This window comes from Phocoena sinus, chromosome 4 (assembly GCF_008692025.1).
Source record: "Phocoena sinus isolate mPhoSin1 chromosome 4, mPhoSin1.pri, whole genome shotgun sequence".
NCBI classification, from domain to species: domain Eukaryota; kingdom Metazoa; phylum Chordata; class Mammalia; order Artiodactyla; family Phocoenidae; genus Phocoena; species Phocoena sinus.
The window spans coordinates 144,322,564-144,342,900 of record NC_045766.1 but is presented as its reverse complement, the minus strand read 5'-3'; the positions used below and the strand labels follow the sequence as shown (position 1 = coordinate 144,342,900).

The 20,337-nt window shown below is 58.7% G+C and overlaps 1 protein-coding gene across 5 annotated transcripts in view; it reads right to left on the bottom strand.

The window, feature by feature from the left end:
• The window catches only part of TRPM2 (transient receptor potential cation channel subfamily M member 2), a 50,411-nt gene that overhangs the window by 29,576 nt on the left and 498 nt on the right, over nt 1–20,337 (bottom strand). For 3 of the 5 annotated variants that reach the window (XM_032629736.1, XM_032629733.1, XM_032629737.1), the window contains exons 2-9: nt 12,502–12,762; nt 11,642–11,730; nt 7,922–8,090; nt 6,524–6,704; nt 5,811–5,977; nt 4,059–4,239; nt 2,962–3,023; nt 1,679–1,879 (exon numbers count right to left, since the gene is read on the bottom strand). In XM_032629736.1, the coding sequence (XP_032485627.1) occupies nt 1,679–1,879; nt 2,962–3,023; nt 4,059–4,239; nt 5,811–5,977; nt 6,524–6,704; nt 7,922–8,090; nt 11,642–11,730; nt 12,502–12,675 (1,224 nt within the window). In that variant the 5' untranslated portion in view covers nt 12,676–12,762. Of the gene's footprint in view, nt 1–1,678; nt 1,880–2,961; nt 3,024–4,058; nt 4,240–5,810; nt 5,978–6,523; nt 6,705–7,921; nt 8,091–11,641; nt 11,731–12,501; nt 12,763–19,740; nt 19,876–20,337 lie in introns of those variants that run through there. The other 2 variants (XM_032629734.1, XM_032629735.1) reach the window with 2 other exon arrangements.

Genomic DNA, 20,337 nt, shown 5'->3' with positions numbered 1-20,337 from the left:
CTCTGCAGAGCTCACCAGGGCCCCTGAAATCCGGACTGGGGAGATGGCCAATTCTGAGGTCCATTCCGAGTGCCCCAGGTCACCTAACTGAGCCAAACAGCCTCGGAGTATGTGAGAGAGAAATTCCTTCTTTTCAGGACCTGGAGAGACTTCCCTATGCACATTCCTGCACTATTTCTCCCCCCTGGTCCACCGAGGACCCCGTCTATAAGGGATGCTAGCCAAGCCTACACCCATCTGTAACCCGTGTTATCTCCCACTGTAGCTACAAAAGAGCAAATACCAATGCGCTTTAAAGCAGAAATACTGAAATGCAGGGCAATTATGGTCCTGGGCCGTAACAGCCATGGTCTCCCTGGGTCAGGAGAAAGGACCAAACCAGAGCTCTTGGGGGTGGTAGCACCCACGAGGCTCACGGCTCAGGAGCTGACGGGATGGGCAGAAAGCGAGGCCCCAGAGCCCCCAGCCCAGCCCACAACCAGAGCAGCCCACTTTCATCCAGTTCATGTGATGATGTTCCAGAAAATCTTTGGAATCCGGTGGGCTAGTTAGAAAATGTCACACTTACTTAAAAAAAAACAAAAGAAAGAAAGAAAGAAAAAAGACAATGAAGAGACCAAGCTAATGGTTCGGATTCCGGCCCAGCAAAAGGCCACTAGTAGATCAACATGACATCCGAACTGCCTGAGTTTGGTCAACAGGGATGAACCAGAGTTCACTTCTAGGTTCTGATAAACGCACCGGGCTTATATCGGATGTTGACAGCAGTAGAGTTGGGTGAAGGGCGGACAGAAACCCTCCACTACCTGTGCTGCTTTTCTACAAATCTAAAAGTATTACAAAACAAAGACAGAGAGAGGACAGGCCGGCACGGGAAGTAAAGCTGAGGCCGCCCTTCCGATGGTCTCTCTCTGGACTCGTCACCACAGGGTCATGTCCCCAACTCCCTGTGCTTCCACTCAGTACCTCCTGCCCACGGGGCAGAAAGGATGCCCATTTTGGGCGTAACTAGGTCCCTCCCAGGTCTCAAGTCTCCAAACCCCCTGGAGGTGGGGGGGGTCCCCCAGAACACAGGTCCCAGGATGGGTCCGGCCACCGATGCCTCTATCTAAGGGTGCACGTGAAGCAGCCCCCAGATCACCACACGGTTCCTGGAACCACGCATGGGCCCCCATCTGGCACGTCCGCCCACCTTGCCGACCCCAGAAGGTCTCCATTAATCTCCCCAGTGGCATCGAGGTCACCAGGCCTGGAGGCCGGGCCGGACCCTGCCAGCCACTGCCGTCACCTGGCAGCGCCCCTCTGCCGGAATCTGGGCTCCCCACCCCTCTGCCTCCCCCGGGGCCTCAGCACCAGCCTCCTGCCCGCCCAGTGCAGCAGGGTCCTCGTGCCCTGCGGTACCAGCCCAGGCCCGGAGTTCTGCAGGCTAGAGGCCGAGCACGTCCTCCCTTGAGGACAGCCTGCTGCCTCGGCCGAGGGCTTCCCACCTGCCCTGGGCCCACTGCCTTCCGGGCTCACAGCCCCCCACCTTCTGCAGATCACTCCCGTGCCCGCCCCAGGCCCGCTGGGGTCTCCGTGTCTGGTTTTGGCGTGCCCTGGTCCCGCTTACCGGGCTGACAGCATCTAACCTACCGGCTGCAGGTCCACGCCTGGTGACTGATGTACCCATGTGCCTCACCTTTTTGGTCCACTCTACAATCCTGCTTTCGGTGAAGGTCTCGAACATCTCCTGGAAGAACAGGCCCAGCTTCTGCTGAATTAGGGAGATGGTGATCTCGGAGATGGGCAGGCTGGCCACCTGGGCAATGACGTCAGCCACTCGTCCCGAACCCTCCACGATCACGCACGGGGTGCCGTTGGTGATGGCATTGTAGATGGTCTGCAACACAGGGGCTGACCGTGAGCCCGGGACCTGACTCCACACCCGCACGGACACCTTCTTATACAGAGATGCTCGAACAGAGTGGATGTCTGGCTACTGCGAAGTTTACAGAAGGCATTTGCTTGTAGCATCCCACGCCTCGGAGGGGAAGGGGCTGATGTATGTGGGAAACACACCCGACACACCGCCTCCTTCAGGCCTACCACTCAATACCACTGCCACGGAAGGTTTGGACGTTTCCACCCTTTGACGTGTGGACGGAAGCACCGTCTCCAGAAGGAGGGGGCACTGCCAGAGTTCCACCCCCTCGTTAACCAGGACATCGAGGGAGACCCCGGGTGAGCAACCTGAGGAAGGGGCTCTACCCCAGCGGGAAGGACGCCCTGTCTGGGCCATGCTGCAGGAGAGCCACGGTGGGAGTGGGGGCCAGACGCATCCCGTCCTCCCAGGGACCCCAGGATCCTGTGCTGACCTCCAGCGGTTACTAAACATAAACAGACACTTTCGATGATCCCATGAACAGAACGTCATGCTCTCGCCCCAAATCTGCAGGCTGTAATGTCGTGTGTTACTACAGCAGAGGTCAAGTTGGCCCGCGTTCCACAAGGGAGGCCCATCCCACGCCGGAGAGTGGGTTCTGAACAAAGGTCCACAGCAGCCTGTCAAAGCCACTGAGGATCCTGCTTTACATCTAGCTGCTGGTCCCACGGGGCTGAGGGGCAGCCGAGGGCTGTACTTTGAGAACCCCGCCCGGGAGACTGGGTGCAGAGCTGCAGAAACCCCCCATGGGCTGCCTGGGGGTCCCGGGGTGGGGCATGGGCTCCACCCTTGCCCCAGTCCCCTCTGGAGCCCCTCTTTCTTCTGTGCAGGTCAAGCCCCAGGGCCAAAGCCAGAGCACCCCTCCTGCGGCAGGGCCACTCAAGGGGCTCCGACCCCCCCCACCCAGCGGACAGGATCCCTGTCCCCTCTTGCTGATGACGCCCCTGCGGGGCTGGTGACAGCACTTGGGGCAGTCGTCCCACCCGCAGCAGGACTTGACCCCCAAGAGCACACCCCCGCCCCCCCGGGCCAGGACTCACGTGCAGTGTGCCGGGTCCCCCCTCCAGCACCACGCAGACGATGGGGATTTTGATGGCCACACCTAGGACGACGCACAGAGCCCAGTTTAGGATCGTGGGCCCCCCACCCCTGCCAGCTGCAGCCTAACCGAGTACACTCCTGTCCCTTTCTGGGGTGGAGGGAAGGCGAGGGCTGTAGACCATCCTCAGCACCCAAGGCTCCCCCAGCTGGTCTGCTCTGCCCGGCTGGCCACCGCAACCAGCCTGTTTTTCCCTGCAGCCCTTTCGTGGCGCCTCGAATCTGGGCAGGGCTGGGGACATGTCAAGCCAGCGGGCACCACGCATGGCGCGGGAGTACGGCGTCACAACTCCGTCCTCTGGCCAGCCAGCCCCACCCTCAGCCTTTCATCCAGCCTGGCAACCAGGAGGGCTTGTGAAGATTCTAGAAACATCTTTCCCTGGGAAGCAAACATTCTTTCCAAGATCCCACGTGGCCTCGCCGTCCCCACACACTCACACACCCCCAACACTCCCCACCCAGCTTCTCTTGGTCAAAACAAGTTCTCCAGGTGTGGTCCCCAGGCCAGCAGCATCCGTGTCCCCCGGGTACTGGGAGATGCAAGTCCTCACTACCCAGACCTGTGAATCAGAGACCCTGGGGGTGAACCCACACCCTGGGGACCCCTGATGTGCAAAGAAGCTTGAAAACCTCGGCTCAAAGGTGTCCAACCAACCTGCAAGTCGTGTGCAAAATCCTGTGTATTTGACCTCCCAACACCCCAGAATCCATCCCATCCCACCCACAGGGGAAGAGATGTCAAGGTCCAAGCTTTGACTACTGCACGCTCTGACTTCTGAACTGAGACGTGTTTGTGATGTAAAGTGACCGTAGGATGCTATGACCTCAATGCCTGCCCGAACTTTCCTTCTGCTGGTTAAAAGGGACGCAAGAAGATGAACCCCTGAACAAGTGTACGGACATCCAGGTGTGTTCTGACCACGCCCCCCCCAGCACCCCACCTGCCGAATGTCCTGGTCACGGCCAGCGGAGCCCCAGACACCTGGACCAGCCTGCTCCCCTCTCCCCCCGAGCACCCTGGAAAGCGTGCCTCGCTCACCTCCCCTTTCCTTGGTCTGCTCCGATATGAACTTCTCTAGCTTCGTCCTCAGGGGAATCTCGACACCGTAGCGGCCATGGGTCCCGTCGTCCACAAGGATGAAGTGGGAATGGTTGCTGTCCAGACAGGTCAAGTGCCCTTGGCCGTCCTCATCCATGATGTACTCAGCTGGGAAGCCGCCCTGGGGATGGAGAGGTGGGCACGGACAGACGGAAAGCTCTACATCCTTCCCACCAAGAACAGGAGCTCCATCAGGCTGGATAAGTGACCCCCCCACCCCCGCAAGATATCAGGCTCTAATGCCTGGAACCTGTGAATGTTCCCTCATTTGGAGAAAGGGTCTTTGCGGATGTGATGAGGCTAAGGGTCTTAGCCTGGGAAGATTAACCTGGATCATCCAGGTGGGTCCTAAATGCCATGACAGGTGTCCTTAGAAGAGGGTGCAGAGGAGGAGGAGGGGGCCATGTGACCAAGAGGCAGAGACTGGAGTGATGCGGCCACAAACCAGCAGCTGGAAGAGGCAGGGAACAGCTCCTCCCCCACAGTCTCTGGGGGAGCCTGGCCCTGCCGACATCCCGATTTTGGCCGGGTGGTACTGGTCGTGGAGTTCTGGTGTCCAGAAATGTCAGAGAGCACATTTCTGTTGCTTTCAGCCACCAGCTCTGTGGTCATTTGTCCCAGCAGCCCCAGGACCCAGATCCAGGAGGGGTGGCTGCCGGACCCGCGCACACGGCCCCTGGTGTCCACAGAGGATGGCAGGTGGTATCGCAGGAAGTCTTCTGAACTCGAAATGGGGAGACAAGTGCAGAGCGATCTGGGAAGTCAGCCCGTCTCCCGCGGCCTCAGATTTCCACTCCGTATGGCAAGCATTCAAGACAGAACCGGTCCCTTCCACTAAGCACATCTGTGACGCTGACACAAAAGGACAAGCGCCGAGGGGCAGACTGGCCTGACGACAAGCGTCTGTGACAGACACAAGGAATCACCTTCCAGAGGATGCTTTCCCCAGGAAGGGAAGGCATGCTGCCACCGGCCGGGAAGGGCAAGGGCTTGTTCATAAATCACCCCTCACCGGGCTGTTATAACAACGTCTCCTCAGCAAGTCAAGGAGACTTGTCTTTGGGGCCAGTGTTTCCCCCAAACTTTCCTGACTCCATGAATTAGGTGGACATGTGCTCATTATGTCACATCTACCGTCCTCCAAAATCTTACTGAATGAATTGAATGATCTTTTCCACTCACATCCCCACGTTTAAGCAATCGCTTCTCAGGGCTGCACCCAGGCGAACGGACGCAGGAAGGCTCTGTCTTCAGCAGGGGAACCAGAGTGTTGTCGATCTTTGGGCTAGAAGGCCAGGCCCTGGGATCTGACAACCCAGATGCTCACTGGCTGTGTGCTCCCGGCCAAGCTACCGCCTTCTGCAAAGTCCATTTCTCATCAGGGAGGCGTCGGGAGGAGCCCCCGACCAGTGGCGGCTCCAGAGACTCTTGTGTGGACCCATCCCGTGATCTCAAGGGAGGAAACCAGAATCCAACCAAGGTAGCTACTCGCCTGGGGTCACCAGGGTCCATGGCGTGGGGGCTTGAGCCTGGGTCTCCGGTGTCCCTGTCCAGCCACTCCCCTCCACACTGCGTTCACCCTGCTGCCCAGGTGGTGGCCTGTTCGCTGAGCACCCGCTGGGGTCCTACACGCCCCTCGGCCTCCCTGCTGCGCCCCGCCCCCGCCCGCCCCGGGAGCAGCCACCAGCTCACCGCAGGGTGGATAAGGCTCTCCCGCTTGTGCAAGGTGCCCCACGTGGCGATTCCGATGGTGACCACTTCCCCTTCGCTGTAGCTGCTGCTCAGGTTGAAGACCCGCACCGCCTCTCCCACCTGCTTCATCACGCCCGTGTGGGACCCCCCGGTGATAATCCAGGCCCCTGGGAAGGAGCAGAGGGCCCTGCCACGCACACATCCGACGCCTACGCCCTGTGCATCTCCGGTGCTTACTGCCCCACATCTGCAGACCCTCTACCCCAGACCAGGGCCTCAGGGAAGCCCCGCCACGATCACGTCCTCCTGTGGCAGCTGGGAGCCGCGGTTCCCCGCGTTGCTCGGGCGGGGGCGGGGACTGGACGGGACCCCCGTCGCTGACTGCAGGCCTTGCCCTCTCTCCCCACCTCCCTGCTGCGTCCCTCTGTCCTGCTCTTGGGAGCACGGCATCTCAGAACTGCCCCTGAATGTGTCTATTTCAAAGCATCACTAGTGGAGGGCCAACCGGAGCTGCGTCGGCCACCACGCAAGCCAAGCACAGCAGCGGACAGGGCGGGGTGAGTCTGACCGGACACACCCCCCGGCCCGGGCCTGGCCTCGGTGACCCCCGAGGCCCCGACTTGGCCTCCCAGGGACGCTCCCTCCCGCCCATCACTCCCAGGCCTGAGCCCCTCCTGTGGTCTGGGCCCTGGGCCCTCCAGCCCCGGTGCTACCTGTGGTCTGGGCCACCTTGACCAGGCCTCTTCGGAAGACGCTCTTCAGCCTGGGCTTCATGTTGAAGTCCTTGGCCCCGCCCGTCACGGAGATGAGAAGGTTGGGGACGTCCAGGCCCCAGTGCTGGGTCATGAGGTGGTAAATCAGGCTGGAGGGCGTGTCCTGGGACAGGCGGACGTACTGTGGGGAGGTCAGAAGACCCCAGAGGGTCAGTGAGTGGCCACCCCCGCCCCAGAGCCCAGCCGTCCTGCACCAGCAGCGTCTGGAGAGTCCCAGCTGGGCAGGTGGGTACTCACACCCGGGTCCAGACCCAGCGAGTAAAAATGGCCGCACCCGAGCAGGACACTGATTGAGGGAAGGGGGAGGCTGCCCAGAGGAGACCAGCCCCTGGCCCCTGTTTTGGGAGCACCCCCCTGAGCCCCATGCCCGAGTCCAGTCTCCCTGGAAGGCCACGCCCGCCATCACCTCCACAGGGTCTGACCGGCTGCTGCCCACCTGCCCCACCCCCATGCTGCAGAAGACCACCTCCCCCCTCCCCGCTCCCACCAATGCTCCGCAGAGGACGCCCCTCTCAGATTAAGCCAGCTGCGCCTGGGGGGGCCTGGCATTGCACCGACACTGGCTCACGAGAGGCAGGACTTGGGGCCGGTGCCCACCCCAGCCCGACCCTCTTTGTTCAGCCTCTTGGGCCAAGTGGGCAGTGTCAGCGACTCAGAGTCGTCGAGGGAAAAGGTCACACCCAGTTAACAAGAAGCTCAAGGTCCCAGAACCCCAGCACAGAAATAAGTGGCTACACCAGACCCTCCAGGACAGTGTGGCCCAAGAGCTGCCACGGAATCCTCCGGAAGGCTGCTTAAGACCAGGGTGGCTGGGCCTCCGATTCAGCAGGTCTGGGGTGGGGTCCAAAACTCTGCTTGGAGGTACTGCTGCTCCAGCGATCCCTCTGAGTCTGCAGCAGCTGGGAGCTCAGCGGGGCCTGGGCCTCCAGCTGCTGCCGCCCTCCCTGCCCTCGAGCTCCCGGGCAGGCCTGGGACCCCGCCCCCCGCTGGCAGGACTCTCGCCTCTGCTCCTGGGTCTCACCCCATCCTCGAGGTCCTCCCCACTGCCCTCCCTCCCCCCCCGCCCACTCCCTCCTGGCAGTGACAAAAGCCATCCGGGCCACCCTGCCCACACCCTGCAGAGCACCAGCAGTGGCCCTGCCTGCTCCCGGAGGGCACCGCGTGTCTCCCGTTCGCCATGCGAGCCCCACCCACTCCGCCCTCAGTGCTGGGCAGGTGGGCTCTGCCCCAGGTTTCTGCCAGCCTCCCACTCCTACCCCAGGGAGTCCCAGCCACCTCGGTCACCCACAGTGGGCTCTGGTCCACAGTAAGAGCAACGGAGTCACCATGGAAACCAACCTTTCCCACCTTCTGGCCCAAGCCCGTGAAGACGATGTCACCAAAGGCGTCTGTTGGCATCTCCTGGACGTGCTTTTTCGGGTCCCACTCCTTGCCCTGGAAGGCGTGGGGCCTGGTGGCCTCCTCCAAGTGCTGTTCACGCGTGTAGCCGCACTCACACACCACCTTCCTGCAAAGCCACTCGGTCACCAGGGGTGACCAGCGCCTGCCCCCGCCCCACTGCGGGTGTCAGAGGAGGCCCAGAGGGGTCAGGACTGGCGGCCCAGCAGGGCGAACGAGGCGCCCCAGCCGAGAGCCGGTGGAGACACACAGTCGTCAAACTTCTAAAAACTAAAGACAAAGACAAAAATCTTGAAAGTCGGAAATGACACCTTACCTATTAGGGGAAAATAATTCCAACAACCGACTTTGAATCAGAGCCAGAAACAAGTGCCAGAAAGAAATGACACGACATTTTTCAAAAGACAAAAGCTACCAACCCAGAATTCTACACCCAGCACAACTATCCTTCACCTATGAAAGGGGCGTCAGGACATTCTCAGATGAGAGGAAACCAGGGAACTACCCCAAAAAGGCTGGCTAGAGGAGGGTCTCTAAACAGAAACAAAACGTTACAAGAAGGAATTTTGGAATATTAAAAAGGAAGGAAGAGCAATGGAAAGAATAAAGGTATGGGTGAATATAGCACATTTTCCTCCTCTTGAACTTTCTGAAGTATGTGTGATGGTTGAAGAAAAATTGCTCCATGATCTAACATAATTCTCAGTGCCTGCGGACGAAGTTTTGTAAATAATTATATTATAAACGGGGAAGGGCAACGTGTTGTACAAGGTGGGACTGTTTCTACACTTCATTCACCTTGGTAAATGTCAACACCAGGACACTCTGATGAGTCTTGGATACATCAGTAGGTAAGTAGATGTCAGTAACACGCGATGAGTTGTGGATGTATAACGTAATACCTGGAACAACCACTAAAAAAAAAACCAGCTATGCAAAGAGATACGGTCAAAAACAGCATAGATAAATCAAAATGGAACTCTAAGAATGATTCAAGTAACTCACAGAAAGGCAGGAAAAGAAAAACAGAGAGAAATGTAAACAAGAAAATACAGTGGCAGACTTAAGTCCTAATATATCAACAGTCACATTAAATGTAACATTCTAAATACACTGATCAAAAAAAAACAGACTGGCAGAGCAGGTTAAAAAAAATAATAAGACCCAACATTTGCCGTCCACTAAAACCTCACTACAAATATTGTGACGGTGGCCACTTTGCTCCTCGGCAGCAGACAGGAGGCAACTATCAACACACACCACTCGAATGGATGTCAAAGGCATTCCGCCGAGTGAAAAAAGCCAATCTCAACAGATCACACTGTGTATGGCTCCATTTATATGACATTCTGGAAAGGAAGCAGTTATAGGGATGAGAGCAGATGAGTGGTTGCCAGGGGTTACAGATGGTGGGGAAGAGGAGGTGACCGTGTAACCACTGGTGGAACCATGGGATCTACCTGTAGTATCTTTGCAACTTCCTATAAATATATAGTTATTTCAAAATAAAAACGTTTAAAAAGCACACAGTGCAGGCTCCAAGCAGAAACTTCTGGACACAGGGCTAGCACGATACACGTGGTCCCCCAAAGAGAACGCCCGGCTACCCCTTTTCAACTGTCACCTCCTCTCTTGCCTTGTCTTCGTGGGTTGAAATCGTTTTATTCCTTTACAGCTATTCTTTGGGGTTGCAGGAGAGAAAGAAGACAGCAACCGTGTTCTTTACGGCTTGTTTAATCGGAAATCTACACATTTTTTTAGAGTCCTGCTTTTTGCTAGTAACAAGTGACCTAGAAGACTAGATATAGATGAGACCAAACCAAAAAAGTCCCAAAGCAGGTGAAACCTGAGCCGATGACATGGGGGAAACACAACTGGCCTCAGAGAGAGAAAACAAGTTTCCCTGCTGCTTACGGAGTGCCTGTCCGTAGGGGCTTCTGACTCTCAACTTCTCAATCGTTAAATGGGAAAAATAATACACTGTCTGATGACCTCGAGCTTGCAAAACTTGTGAGGGCCAAATGAGGTTCTAGATGGGAAATAATTTATAAAATTCGTGTAGGTTAACTAACCATGCAGAGAACCAAGGACGGGTCAAGGCGGCCATGGCCCACCCTGTACCTCAGTCTCCTGGGCTCACTTGGGTGCCCTTTCTCCACCCACAAGGCATGTCCCTGGCTACCCCTGGTCCCACTGCTTAGGCCGGGGCCCCCAGGGCTGGGAGCACAGGGCCAGCCATAAGGAACGCCCGGCACGCCCGTACACCTTCCTCTACGACCCCTAGGGACTACAAGTCACTCGCAGACTCACAGGGCTCTCTCTGAGCACCTCGTGTAAGCTCCTCCATTTACGGAGGAGAGAGCTGGGTCCGAGGCGGGAAAGAGGGTCACGACGAGGACCACTTTTATGATGATCTGGAACCAGACGTGCCTGATCACCGACGGTGACGCTGTTCCTGGGGTCCTGGGATGTGCCCAGGGTGTGATCACAAAAAGTGCCCCGTGTGGGAGTTCACGCTCCAGCTCGGCCCAAGGCTACCCAAAACTTTCTCATAGGTTCTAACAGTTAGCCTAGAACAGACCCTTTCCCTCCTCTTTTTTTTTTTTTTTTTTTTTGCGGTACGCGGGCATCTCACTGTTGCGGCCTCTCCCATTGCGGAGCACAGGCTCCGGACGCACAGGCTCAGCGGCCGTGGCTCACGGGCCCAGCCGCTCCGCGGCATGTGGGATCTTCCCGGACCGGGGCATGAACCCGTGTCCCCCGCATCGGCAGGCGGACTCTCAACCACCGCGCCACCAGGGAAGCCCGAAACCTATTTTTAAAAACTAAAACTGGAGACCTCAGTGCAAAGCACTCTCTACATTACTGTCGGGATAACCGGTGTGAACTTGAACTCTGATTACCACCAAGTACGTTAGAGGTTGCCAGCCTTGAGACCGTCATCTGGAGCACGGTGGCCACTTTCTCTGACGCGAGGGTCCTCCCCTACCAGCCCCCCGGGGAGAAAGGAGGGCTCTCGTCTGAAACAGAGCCGAGCTGGAGCGTGAACTCCCACACGGGGCACTTTTTGTGATCACACCCTGGGCACATCCCAGGACCCCAGGAACAGCGTCACCGTCGGTGATCAGGCACGTCTGGTTCCAGATCATCGTCCTCTTCTATCATCCCCGCAGAGGACACCCTTCCTCCCTGTACTGTTCACAGTCTGAGCTGGATGCTGGCCATCTGTCCAGCAGGGAAGTAACAAAGTAACTCAGACACGGTCAGAGCTCAGAGAGGACCACAAAGCCACCCGATTGCAGTGCCGTCGGCAACTGGCATAAAAGAGAAACATGGAGTGTAGTGGGGGAGAGAGGTTACATCCCAGGGTGTGGTCAGGGAGGGCTCCGTGGCAGAGGCAGCGTCACCAGGTGACAAAGGAGTGGAAGTAAGAAAGAGCGAGGCCCATTTGTGGCATAGCGCAGACGAGGGTGTGTCCGGAGGGGAAACGCAAGCACGAATCAACCCTGCTTGTGGGGTACGTGGAAACACTCCGAGCATCCCAGGCCGGTACAGACACAGGGACTGTCCCCCACTGAGGCCCCCCGGTCGGCCCTGCTCTGATCAGCCATTCCACGTGGCAACAGGGAAGGGGCCGTAAACACAGAACAAGCCACTCACCCAGCATCGGACAGTCTGGAGCTTTCCACAAAGTACATGCATTCTTTCTTCTTGATATTCTCAGGAATCCATGAACTAAGGTTTCCTTGCTGAGGGTAAAAAGGGCACTCTGAGATCCTGAGACAGTCAAATCAACGCTCTTCCGAAGACCCCATCCCACAGCTCACTCAGACCCGCCTGTGCGCCCTGGCACACTTCAGGGGTCTTTCTTCAGAGATGGGAGACCGAGTTCTCCCCATCACCTGCTGGAGGCCCTCAGGAGCAGATCAGGGAGGGAAGAGTGAGCCTGAGGAATCGCTTCCTCCTGGGCCCCAGGGAATGTGCACAGCCCTCTACAGTTTATAGGTCGATGTTGCCTATAAACTGGGAAGCACTGTGCTTCCAGGTTGTGCCCTTCCTCAGGAACAGCGTGATGTGGTGCAAAGGCGGCCAGCGAGTGTCAGGACACCTGCCTATGTGTCGTGGGACTGCGGGCTGAGACGTGAGACACCCTCCTCCCACCTGACCAGGGGCTGTGACATTCAAGTGTCTCCAACACAGGCCTGCCGGGGCTTTCCGTGAAGCCAGCCCGGGACCTTCCCTGTTGGGAGAGGACATGCAGTCACTGCACAGTGATGTGGGTGGAGGGTTTTCTGTGAGGGCGGCCCGGGACCCTGGTGCCTACCCAGCACTCTCCCAAGGAGACCAAGGACAGGAACAGTCCCCGGGCACAGACCCAGCCACCCAGCGCTCTCTCCAAGTCCCCTCCGCCAAAGGGCCTTTCTGGGCCGGAGCCCCCAGCTCAGCCGGGTCTCTGCCCTCCCTGGGTGTTCACTGTACCCCACCAGGGCCCTGGCAGACCCGGCGACCCCCAGACCTACCTTTTCACAGTTGCCGAAGGGGTACTGCGACCTCCTGCTCCTGCAGAGGCTGCTGTTGCTTTGCCGGAGGTTGGGGACCATGCCCAGGTCAGCCACCCTCCTGGGCTGCACCCCGAAGCCGTCCTCCTGCCTGGAGCCGGCTCCATCCCGACGCCTCAGCATCGCCGGCTCCATCCCGACAGCCCCACCTTGGCTCCGCACAGCAGGCTCTGTCCTGCTCCCTCAGAATGGGCTTTTCGCTAGCCTGCGAGGCTGAGGGGCCTGGAAGTGAGGTAGGAGGTAGATGGGACCCAGGCTGAGCAGCTGGAGCTTACCAGTCTGAGCCATTAGACATTTCAAGGAAAACTTAACAGCAGAAGCAGAGGGGAGCTAAGCGCTGATGCAGTAAGAAGATAAGACGACCATATTTTTCGTTCTTGAGATCAAGGAGACCTCCCCAACCGCACATGTACAGAGAAGTTCCTCAGGGGTCAGAAAGGGAGAGGGCATTAGCCCCTAATATGTCCTGTCAGCCTCCCAGAGACCCTCGCACTGGAAGCCATCTTGGCTAGAAGATACGTGCGCACACAGGGAAGGGCCCCGAGTCAGACCAGATATGGGAGCAAAGCAAGTTGATCGGCCAGAGGAAAACAAAGACCTGGAAAACGGCCCCCATGTAAGTGATGTAAGCCACCCCATTGCACGTGACTCTGCAGGCATTCTGTTCTTCATAAACTCTTTACTTGCTCACTACTTTCTGCCTGCTGATTTCCTTCTTCAAAGCAGACAGGAACCAGGGTTCTGACACCAGCCACTAGTCCCTGGTGGTCTGGCAGTTAGGATTCGGCCCACTCACCACCTTGGCCCAGGTTCAATTCCCAGTCAAGGAACTGAGATCCCACTTCAAGCTGCCACACCCCACGGCCACCCGAGGTCAGAAGCAGGCCATGGGGGCTGCTGCAGTGGATCGGGGGAAACGAGTCAGATGTGTCCTCATGCAGGGCCCCATCTGCTCGCCGGTCTGTACGTTTTCCTGGCCGCCCAAGCTCTAGCCCCATCGGGCCCTGGGCAGTCTGGAGGCACATGCGCACCCCTGGGGCCCAGCCACCCACTCATAACCTCAGGTCACTGGGAAGGGCCAGAGAAAGAGCGCCATCCCCCCGCCACCACTCCTTGTGTGCCCAGTGGTGCCCAGGAAACCCCCCAGTCATCACACGTGGTGCTCACGCTGGGGTCCCATCCTCCTGTTTCCAGACATGGGTCACTTTTTTTGTTGTTGTTTTGGTTGTGCAAGGTCTTAGTTGTGGCTCACTGGCTCGTTAGTTTCAGCATGCATGCGGGATCTAGTTCCCCGACCAGGGATCGAACCTGGGTCCCCTGCACTGGGAGTGCAGTCTTAACCACTGCACCACCAGGGAAGTCCCAGGATCCACTTCTTTTGTTTTCCAAAAAGGAAAAAAGCCCCCACTGCCCACAGAGCTGGTTTCAGGGAGTGGCACGGCTCTGCACTCCATCACACAGGTCCTCCAAAGAGAACGGATCTCATTTCCTCAAATCCTTTGCTCCAGCTCTGACCTGGTCTCCATCACTGAGACCTCCGTAAGCAGCCCGATCATTTTCCTCAGTTTACAAACAGGAAAAACAAACGTGTGTGAACCCCACAGGCCTTCCCTGGAGCCATGACGCCCATGGTGATATCCCATCATGTCACCCCCTATCACCCCAGGGTGTCGTCCAGGGAGGCACCCCCCACCCAGCTGCTCCAAGGGTGTGAACGGGGGCCATCTGGGGCAGAGAGCAGGTCACAAGGTCTCCCTCCGTCTCCTGCCCTGAAGCCCTTTCTGGCCACATCACCTTCCCCCACACATCACGGTCACTGATGGACAGGCCTTTCTCTGCCCATTGTTGGGGCCCAGTGTAGGTGGCCCCAAATATGCCTCAAAGGCATATTGATTATTTTGAATTAGAGTTTCTTAAGAAACGACCAATGCAAGAGAGACACTCTGACCCTCCTTTCTGTCTCCCTGAGAGCAGGAAATAAGTCTCTCATGTGAAAGGTGCACCCCTGCACCTGGAGGTTGAAGGACACCCTTATCATCAAAGATGGGGAATTCGGGGCCGAGAAGCCTGTCTAAAGCAACCTCATGACTTCTCTCATTGACTAACGCCCAAACTCTGCTCAAATCCTTCACTCGTTGGGCACCCAGAACCTGAGTTTCTTTGTCCTGTCAATCCTTTACAAATTTATACTAAAAAGTATAAAAGCTGCCTGCTTTGGTCACTTCTTAGGTGCCATTTCTAGGAATTAAAATTAATTTCTTTCTCTCCTGCTAATCTGTCTTGTGTAAATTTTACTGTTGGTCCAGCCACAAGAACCCTAGAGGGGCGGCGGAGGGAGTTTCCCCTCCCTGACACCCTTCATCCAGCGTCAGCATGCGGTCACTGTGCTCTGGGGAGGGGCGGTGGATTTTCGGGGAGTGAGGCACCCATCCAGCCCTCATCCGGCCCACCCTCTTCGGGGCCGCTCAAGCTCAGCACTGGGCACTTGGGGTTCAGCCACCCAGTCGCTGGCGCGCAGGGCTCAGGCCACCCTCACCTCTGCATTTCTCATTCCCTCCTCCGGGCGGCTCCCGTCCCCCTTGCTCCTGGGCCGGGGTCACCCCAGAGGCGCCCACACCCGTCTCAGAAGAAGGAGTCAAACCTCCCTCACGTGAAAGCACCGGGATAACACAGAACATTGGTACCAGGAGTAGGGGCTGCTGGTACAAACACCTGCAAATGGAAAAGCAGCTCCGGAACGGAGCAACGCGCAGAACGGAAGAGGTTCGGAGGGGCGCTAGAAAAAGCCTCCATCGCTGTGGACAGACAGAGCGTGTTTTGGCGAGGGGAGCTCAGAGGAGAGGAGAGCTGGAGAGAGGGCCTCAGCCTCCTTAGAGAAGCCTGAGTGCTCATGGGCAGGTGCTGGTAGAAACGTGGATTGGTAAAGGCCATTCCGACGAGGTCTCAGACGGAACGAGGACCACGTTGTTGGAAACTGGAGGAGAAGGGATCATGTTATAAAGAGGCAAAGAGCTTGGCTGAACCGCCTCTCTCCTGGTGTTTTGTGGAAGACAGAACTTGTAAGTGATGAAACTGGAAATTTGGCTTGAGGAAGCATCAAGGCAAAGTGTTGAAAGTACAGCTAAGGCTTCTCTTTTTTTTTTTTTTTTTTTTTCCTGCGGTACGCGGGCCTCTCACTGTTGTGGCCTCTCCCGTTGCGGAGCACAGGCTCCGGACGCGCAGACTCAGCGGCCATGGCTCACGGGCCCAGCCGCTCCGCGGCATGTGGGATCTTCCCAGACCGGGGCACGAACCCGCGTCCCCTGCATCGGCAGGCGGACTCTCAACCACTGCGCCACCAGGGAAGCCCTAAGGCTTCTCCTGAATGCTTATAGCAAATTGTGGAGGAGAGAGAAATGACCTAAAGGTGGACTTCTAATCAAAAAGGATTCAGAGTTTAGAGAGCTGGGAGATTCTCAGCTTATAGACAAGGAAAGGAATGAGGAAGCTTGATCAGGACAGAAGATGGAGGGTGTGGCCAGGTCTGATAAGGATGTAGGTGGCCTGTTTGTCTTCATCAAGCTGGGGAGACTGGTCAGCCATCTCATCAGAAGCCGGGACCCACGTCCACGACAATGGAAGATTGACCCCCAAGGCATTTTGGAGCTCACGGGGCTGCCCTCCCAGCACAGGCCCCGAGTGGGAGGGCGTGAGGGGCAGAATGATCTCAAAGGGGGGCCCAGCTGCCCTGCACCCCTCCCATCCTGGACTTCTCAGCAGGAGTGTGGCCCCAGCCAGTCTGGTGTGGCAGCGCCTGCAGGATGCTGTCTCTGCCGATGGGGAGTGCGCACGGCCCTGGGGGGCAGGGTTGGCGCGGCTACCTGCCCCCGGATTTGAAGGATGGAGGCGCCCAGAGCCCAGGGCACGCGCCCCGGCAGAGGGCTGCCTCGAGGGCAGTGTGTGGGGCAGGGCAGCCCCAGACCAGTGGAGCCCCTGGCCTGTGATTCCGGGCCAGGAAACGTGCACGGCGGACGGTGCCCAGCAAGGCAGAGGGGCAGGACCACCCCCCAGTGGGCCTCGAGGCTTTAGACCTGCTCAGGACCTGTCACCCTGCCTTTTTTTTCAACCTCTCCCTTTTGGAATGGGAATGTCCTCCCTACGCCTGTCCGTCCGCTGTGTTCTGGAAGCACACAGCTTGTTGTAAGCATGCAGGACCCTATGGCGCCTTCCGGGGGCAGGCCTCTTACCCACATCCTGTGCTGTACATTTCCTGCATTGCTTCACATCTGTGAAACCACCCGGCCCCCTCCCCAACCAAGTGGAAGATGCTAACTACTTGATGACTGTGAGCATGTAGCCCCCAGACCCACTGGAGCCCTGAGCATTGATAATGTGAGCCCCTGTGACCCCGCCCGTTACCTTATCATCAGCCAATCAGAGAGCTGTGCACAAGCTGATCACAGACCCTGTGACTCCCCCCATCACTTGGCCTTTAACAATGCTTTGCTGAAGGCCATTGGGGAGTTTGGGGTTTGGGGAGGCACAAGCCACCCATCTCCTTGCTCAGCCCTGCAATAAACCTTTCTCTGCTCCAGACTCTGACGTTTCAGTTTGTTTTGGCCTCACTGCGCGTCCGTCGGGCACACGAACTTGCACTGAGTAACACTGTTTGGTTTCCCACGTTCACAGCCGGAGAGGACTCTGCCTCGGGATGAATCTACCTCGAGTCCCCCCACACCTGACTTAGGTAGTATTTAGAGGAGACTTTGGGCTCAGACTTTGGAGTGGACGCCGGAATGAGTTAAGATTTGGGGGCTGTTGGGATGCAGTGAATGTATTTTGCATGTGGGGAAAGGACATAAATCTGGGGGGGTCAGAATGCTATGGTCTGACTGTGTTCCCCTAAAATTCCTACATTGAAACCATCCCCCGAAATGCGATGGCATTTGGAGATGGGGCATTTGAGTGGTGGTTAGGTCAGGAGGGTGGAGCCCTCGTGGATGGGATCAGGCTACTTATAAAAGAAACCCCCAAGAGCTCCCTGCAACCCAAAGGGGGCCCTCACCAACCCTGCGGGCACCTTGATCTTGCACTTCCAGCCTGCAGAGCTGTGAGGAATAAATGCCTGCCGTTTATAAACCACCGAACGTGGAATTTTGTTATAGTGGCCTGGACGGACTGAGACACGGCAGTAAGCAGCACTGGCTCTGCAGCCCCTCCAGGGGTTCCTGGCACAGCACTCACGGCGGAGGGGGCCTTATACCTGTGTGGCCCTTACAGGGCCATCTGCAGTCCTATGTGGCAGCTCACCTGGCCTCACGACCAGCTTCTCAGGGAAGCAGATGAGCAGGAAATGTTCCAGGTGACCAAAGAGGAAAACGAGGCTCTGAAAAGCGTACAGCCGGGCAGCTAGTCTGTAAGGGGACCTGGACTAGAGGCGGCCCCCGCCCCCCTCCAAGGCTCGGTCCTGGACTAGAGGCGGCCCCCGCCCCCCCTCCAAGGCTCGGTCCTGGACTAGAGGCGGCCCCCGTCCCCCTCCAAGGCTCGGTCCTGGACTAGAGGCGGTTCCCGCCCCCCTCCAAGGCTCGGTCCTGGACTAGAGGCGGCCCCCGTCCCCCCTCCAAGCCTCGGTCCTGGACTAGAGGCGGCCCCCGTCCCCCCTCCAAGGCTCGGTCCTGGACTAGAGGCGGCCCCCGTCCCCCTCTCAGGCTCGGTCCTGGACTAGAGGCGGCCCCCGTCCCCCTCCAAGGCTCGGTCCTGGACTAGAGGCGGCCCCGCCCCCCCTCCAAGGCTCGGTCCTGGACTAGAGGCGGTTCCCGCCCCCCTCCAAGGCTCGGTCCTGGACTAGAGGCGGCCCCCGCCCCCCCTCCAAGGCTCGGTCCTGGACTAGAGGCGGCCCCCGTCCCCCTCTAAGGCTCGGTCCTGGACTAGAGGCGGCCCCCGGCCCCCTCCCAGGCTCGGTCCTGGACTAGAGGCGGTTTCCCGCCCCCCCTCCAAGGCTCGGTCCTGGACTAGAGGCGGCCCCCGCCCCCCCCTCCAAGGCTCGGTCCTGGACTAGAGGCGGCCCCCGTCCCCCTCCAAGGCTCGGTCCTGGACTAGAGGCGGTTCCCGCCCCCCCCTCCAAGGCTCGGTCCTGGACTAGAGGCGGCCCCCGTCCCCCCTCCAAGCCTCGGTCCTGGACTAGAGGCGGCCCCCGCCCCCCCTCCAAGGCTCGGTCCTGGACTAGAGGCGGCCCCCGTCCCCCTCCAAGGCTCGGTCCTGGACTAGAGGCGGTTCCCGCCCCCCCTCCAAGGCTCGGTCCTGGACTAGAGGCGGCCCCCCGTCCCCCCTCCAAGCCTCGGTCCTGGACTAGAGGCGGCCCCCGCCCCCCCCTCCAAGGCTCGGTCCTGGACTAGAGGCGGCCCCCGTCCCCCTCCAAGGCTCGGTCCTGTACAGGACAAGGAGCTAAAGGATGAGCAGTAAAGGACTTGGTCTTAAGAAACTCAAGTGCGTGTGCTCAGATTCACATTTCTCAGACAGCTGCCCATCTCAGCTCACCCACAGGGGCTTGTGCGGATTTTCTCCAATCCCAGCTGCCAACAGGTCCCTGGGAAACGTGTCAAAACGCCACTCCTCCCACCCCACCACCCCATCAGACTTCACGGGACAGAGCCGGCCGTGTGTAAGCATCCCCATGCCCAGCTGCAGGGGGGATGCTGGCCTGACCCTCTCCTCCCTCCTCCCCCCGTCCCTCCCCCCAACCCAGCCCCGCCATGCCCAGTTCCCCCGTCCACCAGCCTAGGCCCTGGGAGAGTCCCGGAAACCCAGGGCTGACAGTGACCTTACAGAAGCCCCCCATCCAACCTTCTCTGGGGTTCTTCTCCCCAGAATCTTATCATGAGTTGCTTTCTTCACATATCACCTAAAAGCAAATTTGGCCACCCTGTTTTATAGCTAAAATTCTTCATAAGCAATTAGCACAGGCGTGTTGAGAAAACGCTAAAAGTAAATGACTTCCAAGAAGAGAGAGAGAGCATCTGACTGCATGGGCCTGAATATACAGCCACACAGCACGCTCACCGCAAACGTCACCTGGCACGGGACACTGACAAGAACGTGAAGCTGTTGCCGTAGAGGGGACTGAGGGGGGTGAATGTCCCACTCAAGACCGCGGGTCAAGACCACGGGGACCAAGACAGGGCTCCTGCTGGCACTCCACCCTCCCCAGCCCGGAAGACTCACCAGGAAACAGAACCGCAAGCGGGCCTGGGCACACTGGCTGCGGCCCTATGTGCACCCCCCTCTGCACTTCTCTAAACCCTGCAGCTGCTCCCAGCGGCTCCGCTCCAGCATCCTTTGAAATGCTGGCTGTGAAAGCACTTTCCAGGCTATAAATAGCCACAGGCGGGGTGAGGGGCAAAGGAAGTACCAGCCACCGAACTGGGCCGGGTGGTCTGGGGCGGGGGCGGGGGGCGCGGATGTCGGAGCAAGAGCCTGAGATGGCCAAGTCCCTGTTCTCCCCAATTTGGGACACGACGCCCCCGGACAGACCGCGCCCAGCCCTGTCGCAGCGCCTGTGTCCCGCGCCGCAGCCCAGCGGGACGCCCGCACCCGCGCTGCCTGGGTCCCTGCCTCCGTCCCCCACACGCCCGCCTTAGCCCTGCACCAGCCCTCTGCGCCCCGGCTCACTCAGACCCCAGAGCCTGCAGTCGTCCCCGAACCCCAGCCGCGCCCCAGCTCCCGCCGCCGCGCCTGCACCCAGGCGGGTGCCTGGGTCCCCGCACCCCGCGGCGCACCGCACCCAGCCTGTGCTCCGCTTCTGCCGGCCCGACCGGCGCC